The 13,954-nt window shown below is 49.5% G+C and overlaps 1 protein-coding gene across 4 annotated transcripts in view; it reads right to left on the bottom strand.

Moving 5' to 3' along the window:
* Positions 1 to 1,299: 1,299 nt before the first annotated feature.
* TMEM104 (transmembrane protein 104) overlaps positions 1,300 to 13,954 on the bottom strand; it is a 42,848-nt gene continuing 30,193 nt past the window's right edge. For all 4 annotated transcript variants that reach the window (XM_037407643.1, XM_037407652.1, XM_037407634.1 and 1 more), the window contains exon 11: positions 1,300 to 2,764. In XM_037407643.1, coding sequence (XP_037263540.1) covers positions 2,004 to 2,764 — 761 coding nt within the window. In that variant the 3' untranslated portion in view covers positions 1,300 to 2,003. The remainder of the gene's footprint in view (positions 2,765 to 13,954) is intronic.

Below are 13,954 nucleotides of genomic sequence, written 5' to 3'. Positions count from 1 at the left end.
CCTCCGGCTCTGCCCAGCTCGCAGCTGCCTCGCAGGTGGCTCCCAGCTCAGCTGCCCCATGAACTTGCCCTCCAACCTACCTCTCCTAAACGAGACGCCAGCAGCAGCTACCTGTAAAATAACTCGTCGGTTTGGCACTGAAGATGCCACATCAGTTTCCCTGGAGCACTTGGAGATGTTTAAACTCACTAGCAAGGGTGGCTAATGCCTGTTTGGGATCACACTGGAGAGGAGGCAAAGAGTCCCCCCGGATCCTCTTCAAGCAGCTCAGCAAGGACACACGGCACTGCTCAGGCTCGAGAGGTGCAGGGTTTTGCTTTAAAAACCATGAAGTGTTTTTATACAGCTCCAGGTACTCGCATATTCCCCCAGGAGGAGCACTTCAGGTCATATGGAAACCAGAAAGTCCTACTTGAAAACAGAGCTTGATTAAAAAGAGCTGCAGTTCAAAGCTTGCTTTAGTGAGCAGTGACACTTAATACTGCAGCAAGTGCAGAGAGCAAGAGGATCTCACATAAATGACATGCAGCTGGCTTTGAACCTGCTTTAATAAGGGGGGCGGGGGGGGTTAAAATATTTCAGATGAAAACTTGTAAAGTTTTGCCTTTTGTTAGGAAAACGCATGTGATCTTTGCCCAAGGGCCTCAGAGCACAGGACCCAGTGCCATCTGTCACTGTGTGGTATTACAGGGACCACCAGCAGCCTCAAAAGCAGAGACTCACCTAAAGCACCAGCTGCCTCAGGTAGCAGTCAGCCCAATTCTCAGATAAGCTGAGCAGCACCAGCCCAAAGCCCACCTTAACCCTGTGCAGAAAGAGAAGAGGTGGGATTCAAGACCAGTTCCAGTCGGGTTTCAGTTTTTGCTCCCCCCCCCAGCACCCAGGAGCTCGGCTCCCGCAGGCAGGTAGGGCCGAGGCAGGGCACTGCCGCGTCCTCCTGGCACCAGCCCATTCCCTTGAGTTAACACCCACCTTGTTTCAAGGCTAATTACCCAGCACAGGAGGCTGGAAACGCATCAGTGTGCACAGCCGGAGCTCTTCCAGGACTCACGCGTGTCAGGACTGGGTAATTAGCACCTCCCCAGCCCACACGAATCCTGACCACTGGAGTCAGGGGCTGGCTGGTTGTACCAGCCCCAGGCAAAGGTGAGAAAGGGAGAAGGGCCCTTGCCAGCTGAAGCCACTGAGCTGCACGCAGGAGCCGAGGGAAGCAAGGCTGTGGTTTCCTTTCTAAGGGGTGAAGACCCGTATCTCTGCGTGTGTAAGGGCACTGCTCTGTCCGGCTGGGGCTGCCACAGCACAGGAAAATGGGATGAGAAGTGTCAACGTAAACTCCTGGGCTGGAGAAATTCAGCTCTAAGCAAAAGATCCCAGATGCCAGGCAATCCATGGTGCCCAAACAGGTTAATGGCTCTAGAAAAAGAAAATGTAACAGCACAAAATTATTTTTCTTTTGAATTAGGTCTATTTCCACCCTGATTTCTTCCCTCAGCTGGCACAGGAGGTTGGGTTGAAGGGGTCTCCGCAGAAAGAAGAGACTCTGTTCTCCCAAACTCTTGCTGGATCCTGCACAGCACACCCCTGCCTTTGCAAGAAGGGACATTTAGCCAACTAGTGTAGTGAGCAGCCAAGGCTGCCTGCTCTCCTGCGTGCCGAGACCTGCAGCACATGGAGAGCCACTGTAGGGACAGAGAAAGTGATGCTCCAACAGAGCTAAAGGCAGAAATGGTTGGACACCGATTAATCGTGCAGCCTGCCAAGGGCTCAGCCCCATGCCTTTGTGTAACAGGTCTGAGAACCAGGATTGAACAAGGCTGAGTCCACTCCACCCACACCCAAAATGGAGTGAAGAAAGTCTGTGTCCAGGTCTAGCCTGTGCTACAAAGCCGGTAGCCTGGAAACTTCCCTTCATGTCACCTCTCCCCCAACTCCACAGTCCCAGAGCGGGGGCTGAAATGTTAAAGTCTCTGGAGCCCAGGAGGGAGCGTGTCACCACCCCCATGTCAGAGTTTTGACTCGCTCAGGACAATGTTTGCAGTCACAAACACAAAGCAAGAAAAGCCCCATATGAGCACGAACACAATCCAGAAGGTGTGCCGGAAAGGGGAGAGGTGCTTGTTAACTGTCCCGCTGCCAAAGACCAGCTGAGTGTCCTTCCGACTGCAGTACGCGAGGAAAGCCGGAATGAGATACTGGATCCCATTCCCAGCATAGGCTCCCGTGATCCCCACCAAGGACTCCAGATCGTGGGTGCAGAAAGCCACCAGCACTGGGGGAATCAGCGTGATGGCAGGAAAGACAATCCTATCCACCACCCATGGGTAGGTCCCCCCTTCTCTGTGGAAAAGGGTCTTCCAGTTGTTGCGCAGAGTCACTGCGATGATGGGGAAGTTGGTGCTGATGGTGAAGACAGGGAAGAGGCCCAAGAAGTAACGAATGAAGGCAACGTTGATGATCTCGCAGTTGGTGAAGTTGAGCGTGTACATGTCCATGAGGGTGTCATTGCGGAAGCAGTAAATGGCAGTGAAGGACAGGAGGCTGTAGAAAGCCAGGATCAGGATGTAATCGAGCAGCACGAGCTTGTTGACGTGCTTCTTCTTGGAGATGGGTGTGATGAGGGATGGCAGAGAGTGCTGGCACATGAAGGAGTAGACACACACCCCAAAGAGATTGCGGATGCCCGACAGCTGGGCCATGGACGGATGACCTTCAGCTTGGCCTCTGCTGATGCGGATGAGGGCCAGAATAATCATGAGGATGAAAGCTGGAGAGAGAGAGAAGGTTCTAGGTCAAGCCCAGGTCTGCACTCCCCGTGACCCCTCCTCCCATGGGCACCAGCACTCTGTCCTGCTCCACAAGAGCATCTCCTTATCTCCGGAGAAGGTGGTACATCAAAGGCAAGATGCACAGGAATTAATCAGGACTTGCTTTCAGTGCTTGGCAGCAGATGAGGGAATGGGCTCAGGACTGGCAGGCATCTCCCTCCAGTCTCCTTCCCGCAGGGACTCACGCTCCCACCCCCCATAGCAAACAGCCCTTCAGAAATGCAATCCTAACACAGCTGGCTGAGCCCATTGCCCTCGAGGGTCTCACGTCCACGGATGCTTCTGCCACGGATGCTTCAGCACCTTGGCTGAACAGCACCATTTAAAAATGGCTTGGAGATGTTTGAGCTTTGACCTCTAGATTTAAAAAAAAAAAAAAATAAAAAAATTAAACCTGGCTGCGGTCAACCCCAGTAATATTCCTACGCAATTTGCAACTGGCCTAATGTTTGCAAGACCTCATCTATGTACACAGGCAGATGTGCGGGAGCAGCAGCTACTACCAGGCTTTCCTGTCCCTCTGATCTGTCAAGCACGATAGAGCAAGAACTAGCCAGTCATTTCCTAGCCAGGAGGAACAGGCTGGCTGTAGTTAATCCCAGGGTGGAGAAGCCAGTCTGGAAGCAACTAAAGCAAAACTGAAAGACTGCTATTAAAATTCATCACTTCTAGGCACAAAGTCTGCTCATCTACCCTTTGCTTATGTCAGGGAAAAGCCTAATAACATTTTACAAAGCTTATCACAAAAAGCAACGCGTTATGGACAAAAATTAATTGAGGAGATTGGGTTAATGCCCTTATTTACTCCACTGGTGGAAATACGAGCCAGAAGCAGTTACTGCTAGACTGTTATTCCTAGCATGGCACATAAAACCAGCAGAAAACTAATTCTGGTGACACAGAAATCACATCAACCTGGGAAAGATGATCATCAGCTGCTGGAGTTAACAAGGAACAGGGGGGAAAAAACCCCTGCCTGGCAGGGCAGCAAGCAGCAAGATTTACAGGCTGGTGCTGGCAATGGATGGGCCACTGTGGCTTGCACAGAGCTGTCTCCTGCACTGGTTTGAGGCATTGGAGCAGAGCCGTGAATTATCAGGTGATGAAAAAAATAACAAAATGCTGAGACTACTACTGTGGAGAACTTTGAATGTCATAAATATAAATACAGAGGAATTAAACAGAGCTGTGCAGTCCTGCAGCCAAGCTCACAGGAGGCTGGCCACCGGCGCTGCCAGCCGGGCAGGCTTGCGGCAGGGTGACAAGGACACTAGCTTGCTCTGTGCCCAGTACTGTTCCACCTGCCACAGGCAGCTAGACATGGGAGAGACTAGGGAAGATAGTTACAGACCAGTTAGCACACGCTGCCTCTTCTGTCCCCTGCAAGACCAGATTAACCTTAACCGAACATTGCATCCTGCGCATCCCCAGCACTCCCTGAGAGCCAGTGTCTCCTCTCACTGATCCTCCTTTTATTCTTGCAGCAAACCCCACCTTTGTGCTGCGCCTTTACCAAGCTACGCCCCGCATTTCATCTCGTGCTGCCTCAGGAAACCTCTCGCTTCCAGCCATTTGCCAGTGACAGGGCAAGTCCAACAGCTCACCACGAAAGCTGGATTGATGACAGCAGATCCATTCCTCCATGGCACCACGAGGGCCAGGCCACTTTGGGAGTGCTGGGCTTTATTTACTTCCCCAAGAGCAGGCACAGGGGGCTATGGAAAGCAACAACAGCTCACTGCTCGGGGGGTGTGCAATTCCCCACACCTTCACTCAAGCCAGCAAGTGAAGGGCACTGTGGACACAGGTACAGTTGTTGTGCCTCCCCCATCGCTCCCGGGAGGAGAGATGCTTGCCAGCCGTATCTGCTACAGCAAGATAGCCGGAAAAAGCTGTGTTCCAGGTGATATGACATGGCTGCACCCCCCAGGGCCGCATAGGCTACAAAGAAGAGGAAAAGATGCCCTGAGCAATAAGACAAAACAGGTTAGGCAGCTCTGGAATACCCTGAGACTGTTCTGTTCTTTCTCGCTTGGGAGAGGTGGTCAGCCTCTGCGGTGCAATCCTGAGCTGGTCCTGTATTTGCAGTACATGTAACTGCAGAAGTCCCCTACCTCTTCCCCTGCACACTAGGCAGTAAATCTCCACCCGCCCTGCTCAGCAGAGCTAAAAGTGACCTATTTCCATCCCCCAAACTCACTCTCACCATTCGCTCAAAGCCCCACTTTCTGTGCCAGCACTAACAGGACCAGTTATGGGGAACTTCCAGGCTGGCAGCCCATCCTCAGAGCATCTCTTCAGTTAGAGACCCACAGACTCTTCTCTGCCCAACGTGCGCTTTTCTGGCAGGCAGCACTGAAGGAACAGAACTCCCGTGGATTCCCTAAATGATGGACAGAAGTCTCTGGCTTAAGCAGCTGGAAATCATAACCTTTGTTTTTCCTTAAATACTTCTTTTAGAAATTAAAGTTACAAGGAGTGATGATTCAGTGCAAAGATCTAAGCTAGTACTGTTTCCAACAAGGCAAGCTGTGCTCCCCCTGCCCTAGCACCGGCGCTCTGTAGATGCATAATCCTTGAGAGAGGTGTTGCTGGGTAAACTGGAAACCTCCCCTGCACAATTCTAGCCCCAGAGAAGACAACAGCAGCCCTGCCCCAATGGTTATGCTTTCTCTCACTCCCTACATCAGCTGTCTCTCTCACTTCTGGAACTGGAGAACTAAAACATTTACATGCCAGATTTATCTATCTGTCCCTGGGAGGAGACAAACCCAAAAATGAAACTCTGAAACCTAGTTATGCTGGATGATAAATCAAGATGAAAAGAAGATGACAGACTCTGACTGACAGGCAGCTTTGAGCAGACAAGAGGCAGCACAGGATCCTCAGACACACACAGAGCTCCTGCTCACATCCTCCTCTACCTGGGACGGCAGGCTGAAGGCAGCGGCACTACACTATTGCAAGTTGCTGCAGTTGCCCCATGAACTGTCCAACAGCGTTCCTTCACCACAGGGACCCTGGTGAAGTCAGACATGATTTTTTTCACGCTAAAGTCAGCGGTTCCCCATCTCAGCCTTCATCTGGTCCTCTATATGCAGGACAAAGGATATAAGAAAAACGCTCCAGGGAATAAAACACCTTCAGATACCATGACCAACAGCACCCAGAGCTACAAGCCAAGGCAGACAGCAATGCTACCAGTGGATTGTTAGTAGGTTACATGAAAACTTTGTTTTATAAAAGTGCTTAAAAAGCAATTGAGGGTTTTGCTTATCCTGATTTTTCAACAGCGTCAGACACACTCCAAACCCAAACAAAGGCTTGACAGTCAACAAGGCACAGGACACTCCTTGTCTCATCTTCTCTAGATGTTTGAGCATCATTTTTACTGAAGGATGTTAAGTGAGGCTTCTAAAATAAAAAGGGGGTATACCATAATGGAAAAGTGATAAATCTCATCACAACTGTCCAACCGTCTCCCCTACAGACCCCCCATCTCACTCTTCAAGGAGCAAATGCTGGCTCTTCTCAGACAAAGCAGACCTTGCAGACAGCTACTGCTGCCTGTCCTGCTCGACTCAGGAGATGCTGATTCAGAGACAGGACAGCTCTGCTGTGGTTCTTGCAGGTGGAAGAAGGATTAATATGGATGAGCACACATCCAAATAAGAACACTTTGGGAAATATGGGACTCTGGGGATATTAAAAAATACATTTTTGTGAACTTTGATATAACAGAGCTGCAGAGAAGCAGTGAACATAATTTAGCCCTTCTAAGTTTAAGGATTGTTTTGCAGAGTCAGAGCAAACACCTTTGTAAATGAAAAATGCTGGTTTGTACGTGAGCTTTATCTCTCTGCAGAAAGGCTATTGCAGAAAGAAGACAAAGTCCAAGACTGAAACACATTTTTTCCCCCCCATCATGGCAGGTTCTAAAAGAACCAATGCACAGAATGAGTTTCTGGCTTAACCCTCCCTTTCATCCCTGGCAAGACACTATGCTTTTAAGATGTTTCACCTGGTCCCCCCCTCTTCTGTCTCTCTATTGGCACCTGGAAAATAATGGAGAAGATCCTGAGCTGGGATTTCCACATATGGAAACAGGGAGGAGAGAGGTGCTCTGTCATGTAATTCAGGAGGAGGTGGCTTAGCAAGGGGGAAGCAAGGTCAGAAGCGAGGTTCTGCAGAACCATGGTGCTGGGTAACTTCCCTGGATTGCAGGAAGGAGGGCCAAAACCAGATGTTGCCTCCCAGGTTCAACAGTGGACTTCAACCTTCAAAGTGTTGGTCCCAGTTAAGACAAGGATGGTTTTAATGGGTCTAGAAGGCATGGGGGCCGACAGCCACAAACCAGGGATGAGTACAAGACTTACTGGGGGGGAAATGGAACAAAGGTTACATGACAACCACCTGCATTTTAAGGGCCAGAAAGGTAAAGACAGAGGAAGAATGATCTTGCACACCCACAGCTCAAGTCGCATCTTCAACTCTGTCCCTACTGTCATTCCTCCTTCCACAAGGAAAGCCTGCTGAGAACATCACCGTAGCTGCCTGCCACCCCTTGCAGGGATCCAGAGCAGTGGCACGCAGCCACACCACCCCGCTATCGGCACAGCAGCCCACGCCTGGCTGCTCCCCTACCCCTCCTCCCCCAGAGCCATTTGTTTAAGCAGGCACCGCGTTGTGCTGCCGACGCGTTTGCAGCAGGGCCATCCGTCACTGCCAGCTGAGGGTGTGACAGAGCTTTCTTGTCAAAGCGGAGAATCAATATGCCAGGAAATAATGATAACGAATCACCCTTTCACAGCGCATGCCACTTGCTTCCCTTTTCATACATTAGGTGGCACGATGGATTCCAAGAGGAAGGCATTTTCATGAGCTTCCTGAGCCTATTCTCTTTGGAAGGAGGAAGATCTCTCCCCACTTCAGGCTTGATCCCAATCCTTCATCAAGCCAAAACACAGCAGACCACTCAAGAACAGATCTCATTTAGTTTAACATTAGACAGCTCTTTCAGGAGAGAGGGCATAAAAGCAAGAGCATCTGCCCTGTATATACTGAATGGCACAGCATCACATCAAGACAGTCCTACCTTCTGCATCCCTACCCAACAACTGTGTTGTCTGCTTCACTACTAGTGTCTCTCTGGGATGCTGGTACCCCCTTTCAGAGCCAGCTGCCTTCCATCATTATGTTTTGGGCAATTTTAAGAGGCTTCTGCAACTCTGGAACTGCCAGGCATTATGAATGCTGTGGTATCTGAAGTATTAGAGCATGGCTGGAGTTCAGTGTGCTGGCAGAACGAAGCATCTGAAATTAAGACATTGATTCTTAAATTTAAAATTCATTTACCAGTTTCTCCTGCAGAAGCCATATCCTGTCACTTGTTCATGACCTCCAGCTCTCTGAAAACTCCAGAGCAGCAACTGATAAGTTTCTGCAACCTTCAGAGGAGATTTCTATATGAAATGGAAGTAAAGAGATAACATGAAAACCAGGTTTGCTCCGTCAGATGTGGGAACTGGGGTAGTTAAGGATCAGATTTGGCAATGACAGAGCCTAAAACACCATCTCTAGGAGATGAAAGATTTATGAAACGGAGACTGTAGAAAAGCAAGATGGGTATGTTCAAGAAGACAGCAGTTCTCTGGAGAGATGTCAGGAGAAGAGGAAGAAAATTACTTCCCAGAAGAAAGGTATGAGTAAAAGTTGTGGGACACCAGTGTGGCTCCTTCCTCTAATGGAGAGCAGGGACTTGCAGGGACAGTGTTACCCTCCCTGTCCCAAAGCCTAAGGCAGGGGCTGCGTGGCTGGGGACTGCTCATACAGCAGGGGAAGCACAGCCACGTGTTTGGGCACATTAATGTCACCGAAGTATCATGCAGCTTACCAGGAAGGCAAGAAAGAGCCTCTTGGGCACCTCCACTCTCCCTGCCACCTTGGCCACTGCCAGGGTTGGCTAGCTCCTGCTGCAACCATCTCAGACGCTACTGCTGCCCTGGCCTCAGGCCAGGCAGAGCCTGTTTTGTTCACAAAAGGGAAACTTTATTAAAAAGTATCACCAGCACCTTTTGGCTGTCAAAAGCAGTTCAGCGGGGCTTCTCTGCTGTAAAGGCATCATTTCCCTGCCTTTCTTTATCATCAGGGGCAGAGACTGCTATGTGATAACCAAGATTTACAGGTATCCTCCCCGACTGCGGTAACACCTCCTGCTGTGAAACCAGTGGAGCTGCCCCCTCTCAGTTCACATCAGCTGGTCTCCACAGACATCTGCACACCAGCAACAGTTCACAGGGAGAAAAACGGCTCTGCACTCTGGTGTTTATCACGGGTACTTTATCTCAACATATGGGAAGGAAAGAGCAGCCAGTGAAGCTTGTTTACTTCTGGTGGAAAATTACCCGTGTAGTTTATTGTCCTCTCCCCTCCAGTCACCTTTGGCAGAAGCACCATAAAGCCTCTGCAACTGGGACTCAGCTTTGAGCTCTGCTGTTGACTTGGTCTACCAGCTTTGACAGTCACTTTGCTCTCCATGTGAGAATCTACTCTTCTGTGAGAAGGGAATAACACACACTTTGGTGTCACCATGAGCCTGAGCTAGATCTGTGCATGCTTTAGAAGGCACTAGGTGCAGAGCACCCATGTCCCATGAAGTCCCGGTACTCTGCAGCCTTAGCCACAGCTTCCCCATCCTGCTTCGGGCCCCACCTGGCAAAGTTTCTATCATCTTGTTCCAACCACACACACTCTGAACAGACAGCAGCTCTGCATGCCACGCCACCACTCTGAAAACCTGTATGGGCACCATCATCCAGACCCTTTCACGGGGCTGAATGTGTCCTTACATTTTCAGCTCCCCCTCTCCAGCTCTCAGACCCATCAGTTTGCCTCCTGCTGCCTGGGTAAAGTGCTCTTTTCAGGAACACCAACTCCTCAGGCAGGATCTCAGTGGCCCTGTCCAGCACCACACATCACTCTGCATCTGCATCTGAAGCTAACAAGGCTCTTTCACTCACACAGACACTGCTTCACCCCACTGCCCCCCACCAACAGTACTGAAATGAGCTCCTCAGCCGACAACTCTGAAAGCAGGTATGACAGAAGCACAGCCTTTTAACTAACTCTTCATAAATATATTCACTTCTCTTAGTGAATTATTTACCCTGGGCTCTGGCAGCAGCTTTCTCTGCTCCAAAAGGGATGCAAGAACATGAAGTAACTTTGTTGAAGAAGCTTGAGAGAATGAACATGCAACAGTGTCCTCATTTACGGTCTAATTCCCTCTCTTCCTTGCCTCTCCTGTATGTCCTGTTCTGTGAAAGGGGCACAGATCAGATGGGTCCCTCCTTAAGCTGTTTGCAGAAAGCTCCATTTCTGATGCCAAAAAGAGGCCACCTTGAGGACTGTGGACACTGGTAGTCTAATCTTTCTGCAGGAGACTGAAAACACAGGGCTTCAGATAATTGTCACCCCCTCCTATATTAGCCACCTCTGTAATTCTCAGTCTCTGCAGCTGAAAGGATGTAGCAGAGTGACTCCAGGTTTCTGCACTGAATCAGCTCCAGGATGGCTGGTTAAGGCTGCTAAGGATGGCGGTGACAGTTACTACAGCAGCTGAAACGTGCTCACAAAGTGAGATGGTCTGAGACCAGTTCTCTGCAGACGAGCACTGGGGAGTCCTGTAAAGAGCAGGATTCTGGTGGAGAGAGCAAAACTATCAGAGAAATTAGTAAACACAGAAACTCAGCCTCAGCAGCATGCTCTGGAGAGCCCTTTCCTACTTTCTTCCCTAGAAGCCTTCTACCAGATATCCTGGATGGGGACAGTATGGAGAGAAAACAAAAAAAGAAAAAAAAAAAGAAAGGAAAAAAAGAGCTTAATGTAGATTTCCTGGCTATTCTTGTCCTTTTTCCCCTCCACCTTACTTGGGTGGGGAAGGCCAAGGGGAAAGATTTTATTTCTGGGCATATAATTGTGAGATGGTAGTTTGGGCAGGGTTAAGAATGCTGCAGTTACTTGAATAGATGTGGTATGATCTGACTGTGCTACAGGGAGAGAGAACTGAGCCTGCAGCATCCAAACCCAGAAGTTTATTCCTCTATAAAATGTCTCTTTATTAAAATACAATACTTTCTAATAACTACAATACAGCATCAAGAGCAGCACATAGAGCAAATGTCCCACGTGGGAGCTGTCTGGGAATGTTTGCCAGAGACTATTCAATAACAGTAGTGATAATCATGCTACCGATGTCTTTAAAGCCAACAGTCCTCACCTATAGAGCTGGACATCTCAGGCTGTAACAGGCTGCAATTAATCGGGTTAGTGGCTTAATACACAATAGACCAATGTTTGCTGCTGAGCTCCACCAAGCCCCATCCTTTTGTTATCTTTCCTAATCCATATCCTTTCCCGTGATGCTGTAGATAGTTATTATCCAATAATAAAGAGGCAGGGCTCTGTCCTAGCGAGCTGCGTCCCCTCTGCTTCGAGAAGCACATCAGACTTGCTTGGCTCAGTCCCTTTTGCTGTGCCATGCCCTCCAGCAGCTCACCCCTAACAGCACCCATTTGATCAGGATTGGGGAAAGGAGGGGAAAAAACCCAACATGATATTCAAGTCCCTTTAGGGAGCAATCTGTCATCATCACAGATTTAAATCCTCAGGAAAAAAGAGCTTGAAGTCCAAACAGCAGAACTGAAAATACCAAGAGCTCTAATTTCTTGATGGCTTAGTTGGTTCAGTCTTCTGCAGGAAACACCCTGTTCCAAAAACATTATAAGAGACCTGGAAACAGGCTCCAAAACAGGTAAAGGACTTGGGCTAATAACAGCTCTCCACTTTTGTGAGGCTGAGGTGGGAAGGAAGCTGAAAGGAAAAAAGGAAATTACAGTTTGGGGAAGGAACCCTCCTCACCCCAAGGGGACAATTCATACCTGGGCAACCAGTCTGGGCCCTGTCTCTGCTCTTAACAGCATTGCTCAAGCTGGGTGAGTCAACAAGGTTTTATCCCTAGTTCGAATCAAGGCTTCACCATAAGCATCATTACCAGGATTTAAACCAAGGGATTTTTCCCGACTAGCCCTTTTTCCAGGGAAGCACTGCAGAGAGGCTCCCTGTCGCAGCCCTCAGGGTGTCTGTGCTCAGTCTCCCAAGGCGGTTCAGGCAAGAGCAGGAGAGGGCTGACAAAGCAGCCTGAGGAGCTTTTACAGTTGGGAAAGGGATGAGAGCTTGTGTAAGCAAAGCCTTGCACACCCACCAGCTCCAAGAGACCAGAGATCCCGAAGCACAGAGAAGGCCAGCAGTTCAGGCACCGACTGCTGCGTGAATTCAACCATTGGCACTTACCCAGGCAAGGTGGTATCAGTTTTGCAGCCAAGTGGGTAAGCTGTACTCTTCACAAAACTGCCAACAGCCTCTGGAAGCCCTCTGTCTGCCATGAGCCCCACTCCACCTGGAGACGCAGATCCACCCTCTGTGCTCCTACCAGTCCTGACAGGGAAACACCTCTCCATGCCAGCCTTACGTCCAGATGAGCTCCCCGTGTTCAGCAGGCCCAGACGACGACAGCCCATCTGTCTGAGCTCTCTAGCAGTATGGCACTCGGGCTTGCAAGCTCCTCCTTCAGCTTTCTCCTTTAGAGACTTCAGAGGTGCCTGTCCTGCCTAGTCCCTTTCCCTGGGAGGAAAAGCACAGCCAAATGAAGGGCTGATCCCTGCTGCATCTCCACGTTCTTTGAACTGGCCCATTTTTAATTTCCAGTTCAGACCCCACCGTTTAAGACTATTTTTTCAGAGACAGAACGAAATGTTCTTGTCCATGAGGTGTGGAAATAGACCGCTGTAGGCTTTGTTATCTGATCTGCTGCTTGCCACGAGCATGAGGCTCTGGAAAGAGGCTAGTGACATTTGATTATCACTTAGATGAGGAGAAAGGGGGAAAGCAACTTTAAAAGGCAAGGCTGACACTGCTACAGACACCAGCAGAAATGACCTTCACACACAGCTAGCTCTCCCTGCTGCCAAGAACCATCCTCTCAGCCACTGTCATCTGAATCGCCAGTACACCTGGGGCAGTGCAGCTCTGCACGAGCCACTGCTGCTCCGAAATCCAGGAGCTTTTCACCAGGCTGGGGAAAAGGGTGTATGGTAGGTCCTGCAGTAGCCACACTGCAAAGACTGTACTGACCTCCCAGCTCAAACAAGCTTGATTTTTTCAAATCATGATGCAAACCATGGGTCAAGCTTCCCATCCACACCAGGCACAGGTTAAGCTAAACAAGCCACTATGTGGGAAGTTTTTACCCAGCACAACGAACAGGTAGGCTGGCAGCTCCAATGTTCAGCTCTGCCACTCAGTGCTTTGCAGGAGAACCACTTTCAGCACCACATGGCTAAAACCAGCTAAAGGAAGACAAGAAAAGGCACAGATTATAGCAGGACAGAGTCCACATCTAGCCACTGGCATTCAGGCAGGAAAAGTTCAGGAGACCACAAGACACCAGCCCAGACCATTCTTTACAATCTAAGCTTTCTACACATCAACAAAAGACCAGTCCACGGTTAACTCAGAGCCCTGCTTTTGGAGGAGGGGACAGCAGTGATGTGAGGACATAGGAGAAGCCACCTTGATAAATCTCAGTAGTATGGGATCCATCCTTATACCAGAGTCTGCAGCAAGAGCTTTTCTCTGTTCCCTGCATCACATGGCTGTTTGATAAATTGTCTTTCCTAATAAATCTATCCCTCATTGTACACACACAGAATCCGTTGCTCTAAGTAGCCACTGAGGTGCTGTCAGGGTCATTAAATATCATTATCTGGGGCAGCTGTTCCCCAGCGTGCTGATGCAGGAATCAATCAAGCTAAAGTATGAATTTCCCCTACACTTCTCCAAACACTGTCTTTGTCCCTCTCCATCAAGTGATGAAAAAGAGAAACAGTTTCAGCCTTTATGCCAAGGTTTAGCAATTCTCATACTGGAAGGAGCCAGCTAAAGGGAAACCAATGGCAGACCAGGCAGGTGTCAGGCTGCCACAGAGACAGGATGAGGTCTGACTGATGTCTTTACCAGAAAAGAGGAGGCAGGGTGATTGGAAAGAAGCCAATGAGCTAGGCAGAGATTAC

This window comes from Falco rusticolus, chromosome 1 (genome assembly GCF_015220075.1).
Source record: "Falco rusticolus isolate bFalRus1 chromosome 1, bFalRus1.pri, whole genome shotgun sequence".
Taxonomy (NCBI): domain Eukaryota; kingdom Metazoa; phylum Chordata; class Aves; order Falconiformes; family Falconidae; genus Falco; species Falco rusticolus.
The sequence above is the reverse complement of the archived record's forward strand: the minus strand, read 5'-3'. Positions and strand labels throughout refer to the sequence as shown.